General features: G+C 46.2%; 1 protein-coding gene across 2 annotated transcripts in view; it reads right to left on the bottom strand.

Annotated features, from left to right (window-relative positions):
• Nucleotides 1-21078, bottom strand: part of LOC141050264 (sulfotransferase 2B1-like) — a 163683-nt gene that overhangs the window by 6837 nt on the left and 135768 nt on the right. For both annotated transcript variants that reach the window (XM_073547147.1, XM_073547145.1), the window contains one exon: nt 3286-3466. In XM_073547147.1, the coding sequence (XP_073403248.1) occupies nt 3286-3466 (181 nt within the window). The remainder of the gene's footprint in view (nt 1-3285; nt 3467-21078) is intronic.

The raw sequence follows: 21078 nt of genomic DNA on the forward strand, positions 1-21078 counted from the left end.
AATCTCACTAGTGGCCAGGGCACCCTTTACATGGCCAAACCAGCTACCTTCCAGTAAATCTATCTCCTCTCCATGTGTATCGCTCTGATGAGCTTGGCGAGATACAATGCAGAGGGAAAAGTCTCGCAAGCAGGAGTCCTCAACAAAGCTTTATGATTTTTTCATCTGACAGACAGCTCCAGCTGGATGTGAATGACGACGGCTGTGAGGTTCCCCTTACAGAAAAGATGATGCAAAGTCTTTTCAGCTCAATTAGAGCTTCTCTCTAAGAAAATCTGCGAAGTATGCTCCCCTCAAGAGTGGGAGAAGAGGGTTGCATTGACAAGCCAAAACAAAAGGCAGCACTTTGAACACATTTTATAAGTGGTCATAAACTTGTAAATAACTCATGAAAGAATAAAGTTACGTTAAAACCAAGCACACCATTGTTTTTCCTGTGAAATTCTCAATAAGTTTGATGTGTCACATAGCCCTCTTCCCATTGGAAAAAATAAAATTGGATCCAAAATGACCAACTTCAAAATGGCCCTCATGGTCACCATCCATCTTGTAAAGTTTCCCCCCTCCCATATATTAATGTGCTACAAACAGGAAGTTGATATCCCCAACCATTCCCATTCTATTTAGGTGTATCCGTATAAATGGCACACCCTGTACATCTGTTGAAAGGGTAAATTGGGGTGTGTACTACTTTGGTGCAGGGCAGGCCTTTCATTCAATGCATAAGCAAACAGTAATGGAGTACCAAATGAATAATGTGAACTTGGTTTTCCTGTGGACATCCAGTACATGGGTTCAAAGGCTTATTGGGGTGCGTGTATCTTTGTGGCAGGGCAGGCCTTGCATTCAATGCATAGCCAAACAGTATGGGAGACCCACGTTCTTATAATGGGACCATTTTTGTCATGAGGCCATCCTGTACATCTCATCAAAGGGGTACTGGGGTGCGTCCTAATTTTCTGCAGCCCAGCCACTCACTGCATAGGCAATAACAGTATAGGAGACCCACTGTTTAATAATGGGAACAACAAAGCATAGACAACTGACAGCAGCATTTAACAAGCACTTCCGGCAATTGTGCCAGAAATACGCACACCGGTAACCCCGTCACTTGATCGTGGGTCACCAGTGTCGACATGACAACCCAACATCTCCTGGAGACCTCTATGGTTGTCAGTGCCGGCTTGCTGTGAGTGCCACCCTGTGGGCGGCACTCAGCAAGTCAGTAATTCAGCTACATAGAGGCGAACTGATCATCGCCTCTATGTAGCTGAGCCGTTTGAGGTATGGCAGCTGCTAGTCTCCCATGGAGACTATAGAAACATGATAAAAGTAAAAAAAAAGTTTTACAAATTTAAAAAATAAAAAAATATAAAAGTTCAAATCACCCCCCCTTTTCGCCCCATTCAAAATCAAATAATAAAAGTAAAATTAAATATACACATATTTGATATCGACGTGTTCAGAATCACCTGATCTATCAATAAAAGAAGGAGTAGCCTGATCGCTAAAAAGGCGTAGTGAGAAACAAAACGCCAGAATTGAGGTTTTTTTTTTGTTGCCACGACATCTCATTAAAATGCAATAACGGGCGATCAAAAGATCGTATCTGCACAAAAATGGTATAATTAAAAACGTAAGCTCAGCACACAAAAAACAAGCCCTCATCCAACCCGAGATCCCAAAAAATAGAGACACTATGGGTATCGGAAAATGGTGCAGTTTTTTTTTTAACAAAGACTGGAATTTTTTTTCACAACTTAGATAAAAAAGAATCTAGACATGTTTGGTGTCTATGAACTTGTAATGACCTGGAGAATCATAATGGCAGGGCAGTTTTAGCATTTAGTGAACCCAGCAAAAAAGCCAAACAAAAAACACATGTGGGACTGCATTTTTTTGCAATTTCATCGCTACTTGAAATGTTTTACCCATTTTCTAGTACACAACATGGTAAAACCAAAGGTGTCATTCAAAAGAACAACTCATCCTGCAAAAAACAAGACCTCACATGGCCAAATTGATGGAAAAGTAAAAAAAAGTTATGGCTCTGGGAAGAAAGGGAGCAAAAAGCAATAACGCAAAACCGAAAAAGCTTCGGGGGTTAAGGGGTTATGTAGAGAAGGACTAATAACTGTGCCAAGTTTCATTGCTCTCAGTCCACAGGAAGTGAGTCTTTAATGAACGCCCCTCTTATATCACCTGAGCTAGTGTTTGACGAAAGACCCAACATGTTTTTGATAGCTATCAGATTGTTCAGTTAGTAGTTAGCTTATCTCCGGCTATCCTCTCACTTTGTCGAGTGCTCCTCTGTTTACTTTGAGAGAGCTGCTACAAACATTTCTGGTGGCGACTTACCTGTTAGAGAATAAAAGCGTCTACTGCATGAAATTGGACACGCCGGATTGTTATTTCCCCCAACAATCATCACTCAGAGCCATAAATACATACTACACTGTCAGCTGAACCTTTTGATATTGGCCAGTTTGGCCACCGTTAGTGTAATCTTAATTTGTGACTTTTAGGGTGTGGTCACCGTGAGAGTATGTGCACACTATGTCTTTTAAATGTCTGCGAACCCAACAAATATGACAGGTGGAAGACACTTCATGTCATGCCGGTGTCTTTTCTCATGAAGAGTCTTATTTTGCATCTCTTTTTTTCCTTCACTCTTTCCTCAACATCTTTTGTTTGTCCATTTTGGACCAGTCACTTTTTTAACCTCTTGACATCATTGAAAGCTCTAAAGAGTTAATGGAACCTAAGCAGCAAACCGTTTTCACATTGCAGTGCATATGTTCAGACCTTTAGAGTTTACTTTTTCAGGCAGGTTATATAGCATACCCAACGGAAAAAGGTAAAAAAGTGTGGGCCACCTGAATATTGGCCTGGTCACATCTTCCAGCCACTTCGTGGCTTTTGAAGCTTGAATTTAAAAGAAGTCACAAACAATGAATCATAGAATCATAGAATCATAGAATCGTAGAGTTGGAAGGGACCTCCTGGGACATCTGGTCCAACCCCCTGCTCAAAGCAGGATTCGCAATGGGACCTTTGAACAACAAGTTATTTTGACATTGCTGTACATAAGATAATTTGTTTTTTCTTTTTTTCAGGTTTTCAGACAAGTTTCTGGTGGAATCCGGCAGATAAAAAAACTTTGCACACATACCTTCAGTCTGATTTGCCAGGAGAAGGTATAACAGAAATTGCCTAGTGCAGAATGAACACAAGATTTGACTTTGACTACACAATTTTTTTCTCAATATGGTGATCAGTTTTTACCTTTTCTATAAAATGGGCTTTTCTCCTGGTCCATGTGACCCGGTGGCACAAGACTGTAATTAGTCATATTGTTCTGCTTCATGTTCTTAAAGGAAGCATTTTTCACCACAGAGTCCACTGCTTCGTCATCTAACTCTTTTCCAAGAAATTTGCAAATCTTAATCACGCTTCCTCGTAGGTCCTGTTCACAATTAGGAAAATCCAATATTGAGAATAATAAATATGCAGAATGAAATTAAATATTTATGCTTCTACTTTCATGGTGAGACCACACACTGCGAGTGGACACATGAGGACAAAACTCCGTTCATGGTTTTTGCCAATTGCTGCATAATTTTATTTAAAAATAGTGTAGATATTCTGGGCCAGAATGAGCCTCAATGCATGACGAGCCATGGAGTGTAGCTGCATCCTAAGGCTAGTTTCACACTAGCGTTTATTCGACGCAGCGCACGGCGCCGCTAAGCCCCGCCCCCTGCCGGCTCCCTGCCCGCCCCATCCGGTCATCGCCGCCTACTATCGCACATGGACGCTTGTGATCTGCGCACCCTATCTTTAGCATAGGGTGCGCAGATCGTGCGCTAGTAGGATTTTGGCGTGCGCTGCGCACTTTTGAAGGTGCGCCTGTGCACGCCGAATGCAGCATGTTGCATTTCGGCGCGCACGGCACACCTTCAAAAGTGCGCAGCACACGCCAAAATCCTACTAGCGCACGATCTGCACACCCTATGCTAAAGATAGGGTGCCCAGATCGCAAGCGTCCATGTGCGATAGTAGGCGGCGATGACTGGATGGGGCGGGCAGGGAGCCGGCAGGGGGCGGGGCTTAGCGGCACCGTGCGCTGCTTCGAATAAATGCTAGTGTGAAACTAGCCTTAGACTGCACTTACATCTTACAGGTAACTACCTTCATTACTAGCTGTATTCTTGCTCTGTTCCATGATGGCATGCTCTCTCTTTCTCTCTCTCCCGACTACGAACTGTAAAATGAACTTCCAGGAGAAGTCCGTATTCGGAGTTCAGTATAGGACACTAGGTGTCCAGTAAGAACCCCAAACTTTACAGTTCGAGTTTGCTCATCTCTAATCTTCATCATCATCATAGGTTCATGCTTTGTTTCTCATTGTTCAGATTGGTCGAAAATTTACTAGGAATTTGATTTGTGGAGGTTTTGTTGTATCGGGTATAGAACGAATACAAGTAGCAAGAAACAGAACTGCTATGAATAAAAATACATAACTAGAGTAGCATTCATTTTAGACAACTAATCAACACTTTTTTTGAGGATGTTGGCAAAGATCAATGATTATGAAATGGGACAACCTCTTTAACCCATTTACCCCCGAATGTGGTTTGCACATTAATGACAAGGCTAATTTTTACAATTCTGACCACTGTCAATTTATGAGGTAATTACTGTGGAATGCTTCAACAGATCCTACTTATTCTGAGACTGTTTTTAAGCGACATATTGCACTTCATGACAGTTGTAAAATGTATTTGGTATGACTTGTGTTCATTTGTGAAAAAAATGGATATTTGGTGAAAATGTTGAAAATGTAGCAGTTTTGAAATTTTTCAATGTCTACTGTACATCAGCACAATTTTGCAATGGAAATTTTTTCGTTCAAAGAGTTAAAAGTTGACGAGTGATTTTTTATTTTTCCAACAAAATTTACAAAACCATTTTTTTTTTTTTTAGGGACCACATCACATTTAAAGTCACATTGAGGTGTCTATTTGATAGAAGAAACCCAAAAGTGACAATATTCTAAAAACTGCACCCCTCAAGGTACGCAAAACCACTTTCAAGAAGTTTAATAACCCTTCAAGTGCTTCATAGGAATTTTTGGAATGTAACTTTTTTTCACAAAAAAATTTATTTCAGATCAAAATTTTTTATTTTGACAATGATAACAAGTAAAAGTAGAAAAAATTTGTTGTGTAATTTCTCCTGAGCATGCTGATACCCCATATGAGGGAGAAAACCACTGTTTGGGTGCACAGCAGAGCTCAGAAAGGAAGGAGCGCCATATGACTTTATGAATGGAAACTATGGGACCATCAAATTTTTCATGAAAGAAAATGGGAGACGTTTATTAGCCTCCTGAATAGGACCTGTTTACAATATATACCACATGAGAATAAACATGCGAGAAATAGGAGGAAACCACTATGGCTAAATAGCGCTGTAAGCGGCGCAATAAGAGATAAAAATAAAGCATTTAAAGAATTAAAGCAAGTAGGTAGTGATGAGGCATTAACAAAATACAGAAGATTAAATAAATTCTGTAAAAAGCAAATCAAGACAGCAAAGACTGAGACAGAGAGACTCATTGCCAGAGAAAGTAAAAATAATCCCAAAATATTCTTTAACTACATAAATCGTAAGAAGCTAAAAAATGATAGTGTTGGCCCCCTTAAAAATAGTTTGGGTGAAATGGTGGAAGAGGATGAGGAAAAAGCCAATATGCTAAATGACTTTTTTTCAACAGTATTTACACAAGAAAATCCCATGACGGACAACATGATCAGGGATAAAAAATTCTCCATTAAATGTCACCTGCTTAACCCAGCAGGAAGTACGTCGGCATCTAAAAATCACTAAAATTGACAAATCCCCGGGCCCGGATGGGATACACCCCCGAGTACTGCAGGAATTAAGCACAGTCATAGATAGACCATTATTTTTAATCTTTAAAGATTCAATAATAACAGGGTCTGTACCACAGGACTGGCGTATAGCAAATGTGGTGCCAATATTCAAAAAGGGGACAAAAACTGAACTTGGAAATTATAGGCCAGTAAGTTTAACCTCAACTGTGGGTAAAATCCTGGAGGGTTTTCTAAGAGATACTATACTGGAGTATCTGGAGAAGAATAACTTCATGACCCAATATCAACATGGGTTTACAAGGGACTGTTCCAGTCAGACTAATCTGATAAGCTTTTATGAAGAGGTAAGTTCCGGACTGGACCAAGGGAATGCAGTGGACGTGGTGTACATGGACTTTTCAAAAGCTTTTGATACGGTGCCACACAAAAGGTTGATACATAAAATGAGAACAATGGGGATAGGGGAAAATATGTGTAGGTGGGTTAAGAGCTGGCTCAGGGATAGGAAACAAAGGGTGGTTATTAAAGGAGAACACTGGGACTGGGTCATGGTTAGCAGTGGGGTACCACAGGGGTCAGTTTTGGGCCCGCTTCTTTTTAACATATTTATTAATGACTGTCATGATCCAGGACGAGGTTTCGCATTGGCCCGTCCTAGTCTGACTGGGGGTTAATTGTTCTACCTCTCACTGGCAGAGGGCGGCAATTTAATGCTCACTGGACCTAGGTCCGGTGCAGTTATACTCCTGCCCTCGGCTGAGTTAGTTGACCTTGTGCTTACGTGTGCCTTGTGCCTGATGGCTTGCTTGCTTGTTTGGTTTTGATCCGGTTCTGTCCCTGTTACGAGTTCTGCCTGTCCCTCTTGTACTGCGCTACCTCTCGTGTATTACTCTCTGCTTGTGACCCGACTTCTCTCTGCTCGTCCCTTTGGTACCATGTCGCCCTCTTGTGTATGACCTTTGGCTTTGTCTGACCTCCTGTCTGTTTATCCCTCCTGTACCTCACTGTCTGCACTGTGTATGAACTCCGTTTTGCCTGACTCTGAGTTTTCTGTCTTCTCTGAAAGCAGGACGCTAAGCCCCGCCCCTTTGCAGTCACGTGACTGTAGGTCCCGTGCCAGCTTGCTAAACTTCATCACTCAGGTCCTGTGCACCTATACTTTCTGGCTGTCCTGATCCCCAGGGGTCCCTACAGTGCGGGTGAGTCCCTGCTCAGCGGAGGCTGTACGCCGGCACTGTCAGGATCCTGATATTATAACTGACCGATACCATTTTTTTTTCTCTGTCCCCTTCTTCTGTATATGTGATGGATCCTATGCACGCTCTTTTTGAGCAGGTTAAACACCTGACCCAGATGTCTCAGAAACTCCTTGGAGAACAAAGAGTCCTGGCTCAGTCTCAGCAGCTGATCGCTGACACAGTGCAGGGGGTTTTTTCATCGGGGGCTCGGGATATTACATTATTTTCCCCTGAGTCTCCAGTGAAGTTACCGGATACCTTTTCTGGAGATAAAAGGAAATTCAGAGTTTTCAAGGAGGGCTTGTAAGCTTTTTTTTTCCTTAAGACCACACTCTTCTGGGGATGAAAGTCAGAGAGTGGGGGTCATTATGTCTCTGTTAAGGGGAGCCCCCCCAAGCTTGGGCTTTCTCCCTTCCGACCATGGCCCCTGAGCGTATGATGGTAGATGCATTTTTTGAGGCCCTGGGGCATATTTATGATGAGCCTGATCGTATGTGTATGGCTGAGGACATGGTGATGAGTGCCAGGGGAAGCACTCAGCCGAGTGGTTTTGTTCAGAATTCAGACGCTGGGCTGCTGAGGTCTGTTGGAATGATGCCGCCCTCCGGGGTTTGTTCCGTAGAGACCTGTTTGAATATCTGAAAGATGCCTTGCCTCTCCACCCTCCGCCTGATTCCCTGGAGGAGGCTATGAAACAGGCCATCCGAATGGATCGCCGGCTACGGGCGAGGGGAGTGATGCAAAGTGAAAGATCATTATTCTCCCAAGGAAGGGGAGCCAGTCCAATATTGGAGATCACGGAGATGGGAACCATCGACCTCAAAGAAAATGAATGGAGACAATGGCACGTGGGAAAAAGGCTGTTTTCACTGTGGCGATTCTGGACATTGGAGAAAGGTTTGCCCCTCCCGTCCACTAACCAAGCGACTGAGCCCGGGTGATTGTCGTGGAGGTCATCCAGGCTTTCAGGTACCTTTTTCTGCCGTCTCTAAAATGTTGTTGCAAGTGGAACTTTGTTGTGGGGGTGTCTCCACATCCACTTCTGCCTTCGTGGATTGCGAATCAGCATTGAACTTTATTGACTCTGAATTGGTATCCAGGTGAAAGTTAGGGACAGTTAGGTTGGTGACTCCTATTCACATTGTGGCCATTGACAAAACACCACTGGTAAAGAATGACATTATGTTTTGTACTGAAGAGTTTCTCCTTAAAGTGAGTTCCTTGCACCAGGAACGTATTTCATGTTTTGTGATGGACAACCTGCCAGCGGGACTGGTGTTGGGGTTCCCCTGGCTACAATTGCATAATCCTGTAATTAATTGGGAATGTCGGGACATTGTTAAATGGGGTCCCTATTGTTCTGAGAAATGTCTTGATACTGTGTCTGTGTCGTCCGTGGGTCTGGAAGGTATTCCGGAGTGCCTGATAGACTATACGGACGTTTTCTCTGAAAAAGAGGCTGAGGTTTTACCACCACACCGCCCATTTGATTGTGCCATTGACCTGGTTCCAGGTGCTAAATTGCCCAAGGCCCGCTTGTATTACCTTTCGGGTCCTGAATGGGCTGCGATGAAGGAGTATATTTCCGAGAGCCTCCGTAAGGGACACATTCGTCCTTCTGTTTCTCCTGTGGCGGCGGGATTCTTTTTTGTAAAGAAAAAAAGACGGTGGTTTACGCCCATGCCTCGATTTTCATGAGTTAAATAAGATAACTGTGAGGAATACGTATCCCCTTCCACTTATTTCTGATTTATACAACCAATTGTCCGGAGCTAAGTGGTTTTCAAAATTAGATCTAAGGAGAGCGTATAACCTTATCCGAGTCCGAGATGGAGATGAATGGAAAACTGCTTTTCTCACTATTGAAGGGTTGTTTGAAAATCTGGTCATGCCTTTCAGCTTGACCAATGCTCCAGCAGTCTTCCAAAACTTCATAAATCACGTGTTCTCTGATTTTATTGGGCATGTTTTGGTGGTATATTTGGATGACATATTGATCTATTCTCCTGATAAACAGACTCACATTGGTCATGTTCGGGCAGTTCTCCAAAGACTCCGGGAGAACTGTCTCTTTGCTAAACTGGAAAAATGTTTGTTTTTTGTTCAGGAACTGTCGTTTCTGGGATTCATCGTGTCTGCTGAAGGGTATCGCATGGATCCTAATAAGGTGCAGGCCATTGTCGAGTGGGTTCAACCTTGTGATTTGAAGGCTCTGCAGCGTTTCCTAGGATTCGCCAATTACTATCGCAAATTTATAAAGGGGTTCTCACAGGTGGTTAAACCCCTCTCAGACATGACTCAAAAGGGGGCCGATATCAAGAATTGGTCAACCGCAGCGGCAGCGGCATTTCAGTTTTTGAAAACATGTTTCATGTCGGCCCCTGTTTTTGTTCAACCGGACCCGTTGGAACCATTTATTGTTGCGGTAGAGGCCTCAGAGGTGGGTGTGGGGGCGGTATTGTCCCAGGGACCCACCACTTTGACCAATTTGAGACCTTGCGCCTTTTTCTCAAAGAAATTCTCTCCTGTGAAGAGAAACTATGATGTGGGAAATCGAGAACTTCTGGCCGTTAAGTTGGCCTTTGAAGAATGGAGGCATCCGTAATTGCAGACCACAAAAACCTAGCTTATATTGAGTCAGCTAAGAGGTTGACTCTTAGACAGGCTAGATGGTCACTTTTTTTTCCCGATTCAACTTCTCGATCACTTTTCGGCCAGGGTCCAAAAATGTCAGAGCGGATGCTTTGTCACGCAGTTTAGATCCGGTGTCCCCCCGGAACCTCCATCCTCCATTCTTCAGCCTGGGGTGGTGGTGGCAGGTATTTCGAATATGTTGGAACGAGAGATTCGGGAAGCCCAGTCTCTTGCACCGCCGGCTAAGCCGGTGGACAAACTTTTTGTGCCAGCTCAGCTTCGCCTTAAGGTCCTCCGGGAGTTCCATGACTCAGTTCTGGGTGGACATCCAGGAATCTCGGCTACCCGGAAGGCCATTGCTAGAGTATTCTGGTGGTCTGCTTTAGCCTCTGATGTTGGGGAATATGTGTCTGCTTGTGATGTTTGTGCCCATGCAAAAACCCCCCATAACCGGCCGGCCAGGGAATTGGTACCACTGCCAATTCCTGAGAGATCATGGACGCATTTGTCCATGGATTTCATCACCAACCTTCCCCCCTCCAAGGGTAATACCGTCGTCTGGGTTGTGGTGGACAGGTTTAGTAAGCAGGAACATTTTGTACCTTTGGCAGCTCTACCTAATGCGGAAACATTGTCCAGATTGTTTGTTGAGCATGTGGTGCGGTTGCATGGGGTACCCTTGAATGTGGTGTCTGATAGAGGAGTGCCATTTGTTTCCAGATTTTGGAGGGCTTTTTGTAAAAGGTTGGGTATTGGTCTGTCCTTTCATCTGCATATCATCCAGAGACTAATGGGCAGACCGAGCGGACCAATCAGTCGATGGAGCAAATTCTGCATTGCTTAACCTCAGACCGACAAGATGATTGGTGTTCTGTGTTACCGGTGGCTGAGTTTGCATTTAACAACCGCGTTAACCAGTCTACGGGTACATCTCCCTTTTTTTGCAATTATGGGTTTCATCCTCATTTTGGAGAAGTTTCTCGTTGGAATTCTGGGTGTCCTGGGGCAGATGAGATGATCCAGCGGTTGGGGGGGTATGACGACAGGTCCAGAGTAACATTATGAAGGCCCAGGACAAATTTAAATTTTTTGCGTACAAAAAACGATCCGCGGGACCGTTGTTTCAGATTGGGGATAAGGTATGGTTGCCCACCAAGAATATAAGACTCAAGGTCCCCTCTGCGAAGCTTGGACCCAAGTTTATCGGTCCTTATGAAATTACCGAAGCAGTTAACTCGGTGGCTTTTCGGTTGCGTCTCCCGCCATCTCTGCGGATCCCAAATGTTTTTTATAAGGCCCTTTTGAAACCTGTGAGGTCCGCTGGGGAGGGATCATCAGCTTCCCCAACACCGGTTTTGATAGACGGGCAGTCGGAGTAAGAGGTGGAACGAATTGTCGACTCCAGGTTGGTCCATCGTGCCCTTCAATATCTGGTACATTGGAAAGGCTACGGTCCTGAAGAACGCTCATGGGTTCCTGCTCGATCGGTTCATGCGGATAGGTTGGTCCGGGCCTTTCACGCCAAGTACCCTGAGAGACCTGGGGGTCCAGTGGCCCCCCATTGAGAGGAGGGTACTGTCATGATCCAGGATGGGGTTTCGCTTTGGCCCGTCCTGGTCTGACTGGGGGTTAATTTTTCAGCCTCTCACTGGCAGAGGGCGGCTATTTAATGCTCACTGGACCTAGGTCTGGTGTCAGTTATACTCCTGCCCTCGGCTGAGTTAGTTGACCTTGTGCGTACGTGTGCCTTGTGCCTGATATCTGGCTTGCTTGTTTGGTTTTGATCCGGTTCTGTCCCTGTTACGAGTTCTGTCTGTCCCTCTTGTACTACGCTACCTCTCGTGTATGACTCTCTGCTTGTGACCCGACTTCTCTCTGCTCGTCCCTTTGGTACCACATCGCCCTCTTGTGTATGACCTTTGGCTTTGTCTGACCTCCGGTCTGTTTATCCCTCCTGTACCTCGCTGTCTGCACTGTGTATGAACTCCGTTTTGCTTGACTCTGAGTTTTCTGTCTTCTCTGAAAGCAGGACGCTAAGCCCCACCCCCTTGCAGTCACATGACCATAGGTCCCGTGCTGGCTTGCTAAACTTCATCACTCAGGTCCTGTGCACCTATACTTTCTGGCTGTCCTGATCCCCAGGGGTTCCTACAGTGCGGGTGAGTCCCTGCTCAGAGGAGGCGGGATGCCGGCTCTGTCAGGATCCTGATAATGACCTTGTAGGGGGCATAGATAGTAGAATTTCAATATTTGCAGATGACACTAAACTCTGCAGGGTAATCAATACAGAGGAGGACAATTTTATATCACTGGAGAATTTATGTAAACTAGAAGCTTGGGCTGATAAATGGCAAATGAGCTTTAATGGGGATAAATGTAAGGTCATGCACTTGGGTAGAACGAACAAGATGTATAATTATGTGCTTAATTGTAAAACACTGGGCAAAACTGTCACTGAAAAAGACCTGGGTGTATGGGTGGACGACAAACTCACATTTAGTGGCCAGTGTCAGGCAGCTGCTGCAAAGGCAAATAAAATAATGGGATGCATTAAAAGAGGCATAGATGCTCATGAGGAGAAGATAATTTTACCACTATATAAGTCACTAGTGCGCCCACACTTAGAATACTGTGTACAGTTCTGGCATCCGGTGTATAAGAAAGACGTAGCTGAACTGGAGTGGGTGCAGAGAAGAGCGACCAAGGTTATTAGGGATCTGAGGGGTCTGCAATACCAAGACAGGTTATTACACTTGGGGTTAATTAGTTTGGAGAATCGAAGGCTTAGGGGTGATCTTATTACAATGTATAAATATATGCGGGGACAATACAGAGACCTTTCTAATGATCTTTTTACTCTTAGACCTGTGACGGGGACAAGGGGGCATCCTCTACGTCAGGAGGAAAGAAGGTTTAAGCATAATCACAGATGCGGATTCTTTACTGTAAGAGCAGTGAGACTATGGAACTCTCTGCCATATGATGTTGTAATGAGTAGAGTTGAGCGACTTTTGGTTTTTTAGGGTCGCGTTTCGTTTCGTAAAACCCGACTTTTCCAAAAGTCGGGTCGAGCAAGATCGTCTGATTATAGGGAAAAGTCGGGGTTGTCCCGAAACACGAAACCCAATGTAAGTCAATGGGGAATAAAAGTCGGCAGTGAGAGGAGGACAGGAAACACACCAACAGTGCCCATTTGAATGCCAAAAGCATCAATTCTTCTTACTTAAGCTTGTCAACCTTAATTAACTTCATAATACAAGTTACGCACTGAAAAATGGGGGTTATTTGGCTACAGACTGTGGGGGGGTAGGGCTGGCTCCAGGTTTTCATGTGCCCTGGGCGAAAGAGCGCCCCTTTAACACATACCACAACTCATCATGCTCCGATACGGCAGAGAAATAGTGGTATAGTACAATGAAAAATACCTCACTTTTTACATCTCATGACGAGGCCCATCTATTTCTCCATACAGAATCATTGGTCCCATATAATGTTTGAAACAGTATATGATGAGCTCCACATAATGCTACAGTATATGTTGGTCCCCATGGATGAAGCTCTACTGTCTTATGGGCCCAAATAATGCTCCAAACATAATGGGCCCCATTTCTAATGCTCTAGTGTATAATGGGCCCGGTAAATGCTGCTCCAGTGTCTGATGTCCACCTTTGGAATGTTCCAGTGTATGGTGGGCCCCATCTATCATTCTCAGACGGTGTTAGGCCCAGTATGGATTGCACGTGATTGCACAAAGGTTAGAAAGGGTACCGTATCCCCGGATAACATGTATGGATAGCGTACACATTCAAAATATATGTCTTAGGAGGCAGGCTCAGACGGTGTTAGGCCCAGTATGGATTGCACGTGATTGCACAAAGGTTAGAAAGGGTACCGTTTCCCCGGATAACATGTATGGATAGCGTACACATTCAAAATATATGTCTCAGGAGGCAGGCTCAGACGGTGTTAGGCCCAGTATGGATTGCACGTGATTGCACAAAGGTTAGAAAGGGTACCGTATCCCCGGATAACATGTATGGATAGCGTACACATTCAAAATATATGTCTCAGGAGGCAGGCTCAGACGGTGTTAGGCCCAGTATGGATTGCACGTGATTGCACAAAGGTTAGAAAGGGTACCGTATCCCCGGATAACATGTATGGATAGCGTACACATTCAAAATATATGTCTCAGGAGGCAGGCTCAGACGGTGTTAGGCCCAGTATGGATTGCACGTGATTGCACAAAGGTTAGAAAGGGTACCGTTTCCCCGGATAACATGTATGGATAGCGTACACATTCAAAATATATGTCTCAGGAGGCAGGCTCAGACGGTGTTAGGCCCAGTATGGATTGCACGTGATTGCACAAAGGTTAGAAAGGGTACCGTATCCCCGGATAACATGTATGGATAGCGTACACATTCAAAATATATGTCTCAGGAGGCAGGCTCAGACGGTGTTAGGCCCAGTATGGATTGCACGTGATTGCACAAAGGTTAGAAAGGGTACCGTTTCCCCGGATAACATGTATGGATAGCGTACACATTCAAAATATATGTCTCAGGAGGCAGGCTCAGACGGTGTTAGGCCCAGTATGGATTGCACGTGATTGCACAAAGGTTAGAAAGGGTACCGTATCCCCGGATAACATGTATGGATAGCGTACACATTCAAAATATATGTCTCAGGAGGCAGGCTCAGACGGTGTTAGGCCCAGTATGGATTGCACGTGATTGCACAAAGGTTAGAAAGGGTACCGTATCCCCGGATAACATGTATGGATAGCGTACACATTCAAAATATATGTCTCAGGAGGCAGGCTCAGACGGTGTTAGGCCCAGTATGGATTGCACGTGATTGCACAAAGGTTAGAAAGGGTACCGTATCCCTGGATAACATGTATGGATAGCGTACACATTCAAAATATATGTCTCAGGAGGCAGGCTCAGACGGTGTTAGGCCCAGTATGGATTGCACGTGATTGCACAAAGGTTAGAAAGGGTACCGTATCCCCGGATAATATGTATGGATAGCGTACACATTCAAAATATATGTCTATACATCAGGAGGCAGGCTCAGACGGTGTCAGGCACAGTATGGATTTGACGGCCCAGATTACACAGCGGAGGAGCAGGGAGAGGTAAAGATTGCAAATGCTGGGGCCCTGCCCAAGCAAGGGGGGCCCACTCGTGGGCGTCGGTACTGGCACTGGGCCCCTCATAGTACAGCGGTGTGTCTGACGGCGGGTGTGCACCACCACCGTCAGAGACACTTGATTGCACTATGAGGGACCCTGTGCCAGTGCCCGCGCCCAAGAGTCGGCCTACCCACCTGTCCAGGGCAACGGCACTCGCACGGTGTCCTGCGCTAGGTGGTGACCCTGGCCATGGGGGGGGAGGCAGCACAGTTAGGGAGTTTTAGAAAGTGGCATATGTTGATGTTGGACATTCAGCTGATGCAAAAGGCGAAATAGGTGAAGTACCAGGAAGAGGTGGACCAAAGCAAGCCATTTTTCTGTCACCCTATGTGTCATCAGGGGAAGGTGGGACAAAATCCTTGGAAACCCATGCGTGGTTCATTTTAATGAAGGTTAGATCATCCACATTTTGGGTTGACAGACGGGTCCTTTTTTCTGTCAGGATTGATCCAGCTGCACTGAAGACTCTTTCCGATAGCACACTTGCAGCTGGGCAAGCGAGCTCCTGTAAGGCATATTGGGCCAATTCAGGCCAGGTGTCCAATTTAGCGGCCCAATAGTCAAAGGGGAATGACCTGTGTGGGAGAACATCGATATGGGAGGAAAAGTAGTTTGTAACCATAGTTGACAACTGCTGTCTCCTGTCACTTTCCATCGATGCAGTATTACCAGTTGTGTGAGCGGTATTTGAAAAATCAGTCCACAACATTGTCATGAAACCCCTGTCTCCAACACCACTTCTGCTGTGTGCACCACGAACACCTCTGCCAAGCTGCCCCCGGCCCATACGGCTCGTGTGAGAACCATCACCGCTGCTGAGTGCTGGGAATGCCTCAAGCAACCGATTTACCAGAGTTGCTTGTTTATTAGCCAATATTAGGTCAAGGTTCTCCTGTGGCATGATGTTTTGTAATTTGCCTTTATAGCGTGGATCCAGGATGCTGGCCAACCAGTAGTCGTCATCGTTCATCATTTTGGCAATGCGGGGGTCCCTTTTTAGGATCCGCAAGGCATAATCTGACATGTGGGCCAATGTTCCCGGTGTCAATGATGCACTGCGAGTGCTGGGTGGAGGAGCACTTTCTGGCAAATCCACATCCCTCCAGTCACGCACAAACCCTGTACCAGACCTTGCCACGCCAACATTTTCACTTGCCCCACGAGATGCATCCTCCTCCCCTAAGTAATCATCTCCATCATCATCCTCCTCCTCCTCTTCTTCCTCCACCTCGTCCAGGAGAGGTCCCTGAGCAGACAATGGCTGAATGTCATCAAGGATTCCCTCCTCCTCTTCCTCCTCATCAACATTGGCTGCAGATGCCTGCTCCTTAAGGTGCGTCAAAGTTTGCATGAGCAGACGCATAAGTGGGATGCTCATGCTTAGAATGGCGTCGTCTGCGCTTACCAGCCGTGTGCATTCCTCAAAACACTGAAGGACTTTACAAAGGTCTTTCAGCTTCGACCACTGCACACCTGTCAACTCCATGTCTGCTCTCAAAGTGCCTGGCTGTGTATCCTCCCACAAATGCATTATGGCCTGCCTCTGCTCGCACAGCCGCTCCACCATGTGCAGGGTGGAGTTCCACCTTGTTGCAATGTCGATAATCAGGTGGTGGTTGGGAAGGTGGAGCAATCGCTGCAGCTTCTGCATACGAACGGAGTGTACAGGCGACCAGCGGATGTGCGCGCACAGTCTTCGCACCTTCTGGAACAGGGCTGTTAACTCCGGATAATTTTTGAGGAAGCACTGCACCACCAGGTTCAAGGTGTGAGCCAAGCAAGGTATGTGGCTGAGTTTTGAAAGGGCTATGGCTGCCACAAAATTACGGCCGTTATCACTAACTACCTTGCCTGCCTCAAGATGTACACTGCCCAGCCATGACTCAGTTTGTCGCTTCAAGTACTCGGCCAGCACCTCGGCGGTGTGTCTGTCGCCCAAACACATCATCTGCAACACAGCCTGCTGACGCTTTCCACTAGCTGCTCAATAGGGGGACACATCGTGTGCAACAGTGGCAGCTGCAGATGGAGTGCTCGTACGACTGCGCTCTGTGGACGAGCTTTCGCTTCTGGAGGAGGAGGAGGAGGAGGAGGGTCGAACGCCTACAGCCAACTGTTTCCTATACCGTGGGCTAGGCAGCACTGTCCCACCACCGCTGTCCCCTGTGGACCCTGCATCAACCACATTAACCCAGTGCGCAGTGATGGACACGTAACGGCCCTGGCCATGCCGACTGGACCATGCATCAGTTGTGAGGTGCACCTTTCCGCTCACTGACTGCTTGAGTGCATGGACAATGCGGACTTTCACATGATGGTGGAGGGCTGGGATGGCTTTGCGAGAGAAGAAGTGGCGACTGGGTAGGTCATAGCATGGTACTGCATAGGCCATGAGTTCGCGGAAAGCTGTGCTTTCCACCAACCGAAAGGGCATCATCTCAAACGAGATTAGTTTGGCAATGTGGGCGTTCAAACCCAGTGTACGCGGATGAGAGACTGAGTACTTTCTTGACCTACTCATAGTGTCTGGGAGGGTGAGCTGGACTTGAGAGCTGCATTTGGTGGAAGTAGCGGTGGACAGGGCGGACTGAGAGAGGGTTGATGATGGTGATGGAGTTGGTGTTCTTTCTGATGGCCTAGAATCAGTCTTTCGTTGATATAACAGTGGGATTCCCTGACTGCTGTGGTCTTGCAACGACACCTCAACATTTGCTGCTGTGCTAACCGGTGGGCTTACAGTGGGGGAAACAATGTAGCGTTGCTGACTACCTTCGCTGTGATCAGTTGCACATGTGGCACTTGAGGTTTGGTGTTGTGTCCACGCTTGCAAGTGCATGCTGGTTAAATGTCTAAGCATGCAACTGGTATTCAGATTTTTCCCTCGGCTAAAGGTCTTTGCGCACTTCTTACAGATAACCTTGTCCTGATCATGAGGATTTTGTTCAAAAAAGTGCCACACTGCACTCTTCCTACTTTGGCAGACATTTTGCGGCCTAGCACGCTGTGATCTTTTGACCCTCTGAACAAGCTGTCCAGCAACTCTTTTGATGTTTGGAACCTGTCTTTGGAGTGCTCCGGGCCTGCCAGATAACAGCTGTTGCGATGTCGATGTCTGCTGTGGATGCTCCTCATCTGAGCTATTGGAAGCAGAACCCTCTTCCCCCAATGGATGCCAATCTGGGTCAACAACTGGGTCATCCATCACCTCCTCTTCTATGTCATGTGCACCTTCCTCTGTGTCACCGTGTATGGTGGTATAGTGTGCGGGAAGGGGCACCTGAGTCTCATCAGGGTCAGAATCTGGCTCTGTACACTGCGAGGACAATGTAGTGCTCTGAGTGAATGTACCAGCAGAATCATCCATCATCGGCTGTGCATCAGTGCACTCCATGTCAGATTCATCTTGGCCTGGGTAATTCACCATTTCACTTGATAATCCAGGCATGGTATGTGAAAACAGCTCCATGGAGTAATCAGTAGTATGGCCTGCGTCATCCTTCAATCTTGGTTGGGGTGAAGGACACAAGGAAAGGTGTGGTTCATGAACATGAGCCTCCAATGACGACTCAGTGCTTTTACTTTTTACAACTGAAGAAGAGGAGGCGATAGAGCTGGAGGCTGAGTCAGCAATGTAAGACAAAACTTTTTCCTGATGCTCTGGCTTTAAAAGCGGTTTGCCAACTCCTAGAAAACTAAGCGTTCGAGGCCTTATGTAGCCAGACGATGACGCAGGGTCAGCACCTCCTGCATTCGGTCCTATTTTGCTCTTGCCACTACCATCAGATCCACCACCAACACCATCATTACCAGCTGCCAACCCCCACCCAATTCCACGGCCTCTTCCACCAGCCTTCCTCATTTTTGGTAGAAATGTAGACAAAATCCAACAAACTATATAGTAATGTAAAACAAGGTACAAGGTGTCTATAGGACAGGGGAGATTTTGAATTTCTGCAGACACTTGTGGACACTGGACACTTTTGGATTGTGTGAGGCCCACTGATATCTGAGCGCTATGTGACAGGCTCGATGGCACAGCTGTGACAAAAGTGACTAGAGGATAAGGGAGATTTTGAATCTCTGCACACACTTTTGGACACTGGACACTTTTGGATTGTGTGAGGCCCAATGAATATCTGAGCGCTATGTGACAGGCTCGATGGCACAGCTGTGACAAAAGTGACTAGAGGATAAGGGAGATTTTGAATCTCTGCACACACTTTTGGACACTGGACACTTTTGGATTGTGTGAGGCCCAATGAATATCTGAGCGCTATGTGACAGGCTCGATGGCACAGCTGTGACCAAAGTGACTAGAGGATAAGGGAGATTTTGAATCTCTGCACACACTTTTGGACACTGGATGGACACTTTTGGATTGTGTGAGGCCCACTGATATCTGAGCGCTATGTGACAGGCTCGATGGCACAGCTGTGACAAAAGTGACTAGAGGATAAGGGAGATTTTGAATCTCTGCACACACTTTTGGACACTGGACACTTTTGGATTGTGTGAGGCCCAATGAATATCTGAGCGCTATGTGACAGGCTCGATGGCACAGCTGTGACAAAAGTGACTAGAGGATAAGGGAGATTTTGAATCTCTGCACACACTTTTGGACACTGGACACTTTTGGATTGTGTGAGGCCCAATGAATATCTGAGCGCTATGTGACAGGCTCGATGGCACAGCTGTGACAAAAGTGACTAGAGGATAAGGGAGATTTTGAATCTCTGCACACACTTTTGGACACTGGATGGACACTTTTGGATTGTGTGAGGCCCACTGATATCTGAGCGCTATGTGACAGGCTCGATGGCACAGCTGTGACCAAAGTGACTAGAGGATAAGGGAGATTTTGAATCTCTGCACACACTTTTGGACACTGGATGGACACTTTTGGATTGTGTGAGGCCCAATGAATATCTGAGCGCTATGTGACAGGCTCAATGGCACAGCTGTGACAAAAGTGACTAGAGGATAAGGGAGATTTTGAATCTCTGCACACACTTTTGGACACTGGACACTTTTGGATTGTGTGAGGCCCAATGAATATCTGAGCGCTATGTGACAGGCTCGATGGCACAGCTGTGACAAAAGTGACTAGAGGATAAGGGAGATTTTGAATCTCTGCACACACTTTTGGACACTGGACACTTTTGGATTGTGTGAGGCCCAATGAATATCTGAGCGCTATGTGACAGGCTCGATGGCACAGCTGTGACAAAAGTGACTAGAGGATAAGGGAGATTTTGAATCTCTGCACACACTTTTGGACACTGGACACTTTTGGATTGTGTGAGGCCCAATGAATATCTGAGCGCTATGTGACAGGCTCGATGGCACAGCTGTGACAAAAGTGACTAGAGGATAAGGGAGATTGGATTGCTTTTAAAAAAGCAGTTTGCGGAGCAGTGGGTAAACAGCAATGCAGGAATGTCAGGAAGCCTTAGAAGGCAGCCCAACAACCAACACCACTGATACACCACTATATAGCCTCCCCTTGCACTGCACACACAGTGACTGGTGTGTTGTGCAGGCCAAATTGCTAGCAGCAGAAGCAGTTTTTTTGTCTTCTCAGCAGGACAAAAAAAAAAAAATTGGGATTGCTTTTAAAAAAGCAGTTTGCGGAGCAGTGGGTAAGCAGCAATGCAGGAATGTCAGGAAGCCTTAGAAGGCAGCCCAACAACCAACACCACTGATACACCACTATATAGCCTCCCCTTGCACTGCACACACAGTGACTTGTGTGTTGTGCAGGCCAAATCGCTAGCAGCAGAAGCAGTTTTTTTGTCTTCTTCCCTGCCTAACGCTCTCCCTACAGAATCAGCAGCAACCTCTCCCTATACTAAGATCGGCAGAAGTAAGATGGCGGTCGGTGTGCACGCCCTTTTATACCCCCTGTGACGCCCACCAAAGCAAGCCAATCACTTGCATGCCCTTCTGAAAGATGGTGGTGACCCGTGCCTATGTCATCACGTTGCCCACAGTGTCCGTGGATCCTGATTGGCTGAAAAAGAGAGCAAAACAAACTTTTGAAACGTGACTTTGGCGCGTGAGTCGCCGACCTCGTGGCCGACCTCATCCTAGGGTCGGGTTTTGTTTC

This window comes from Dendrobates tinctorius, unplaced genomic scaffold (genome assembly GCF_039654945.1).
Source record: "Dendrobates tinctorius isolate UK_male_01 unplaced genomic scaffold, ASM3965494v1 ptg000151l, whole genome shotgun sequence".
Taxonomy (NCBI): domain Eukaryota; kingdom Metazoa; phylum Chordata; class Amphibia; order Anura; family Dendrobatidae; genus Dendrobates; species Dendrobates tinctorius.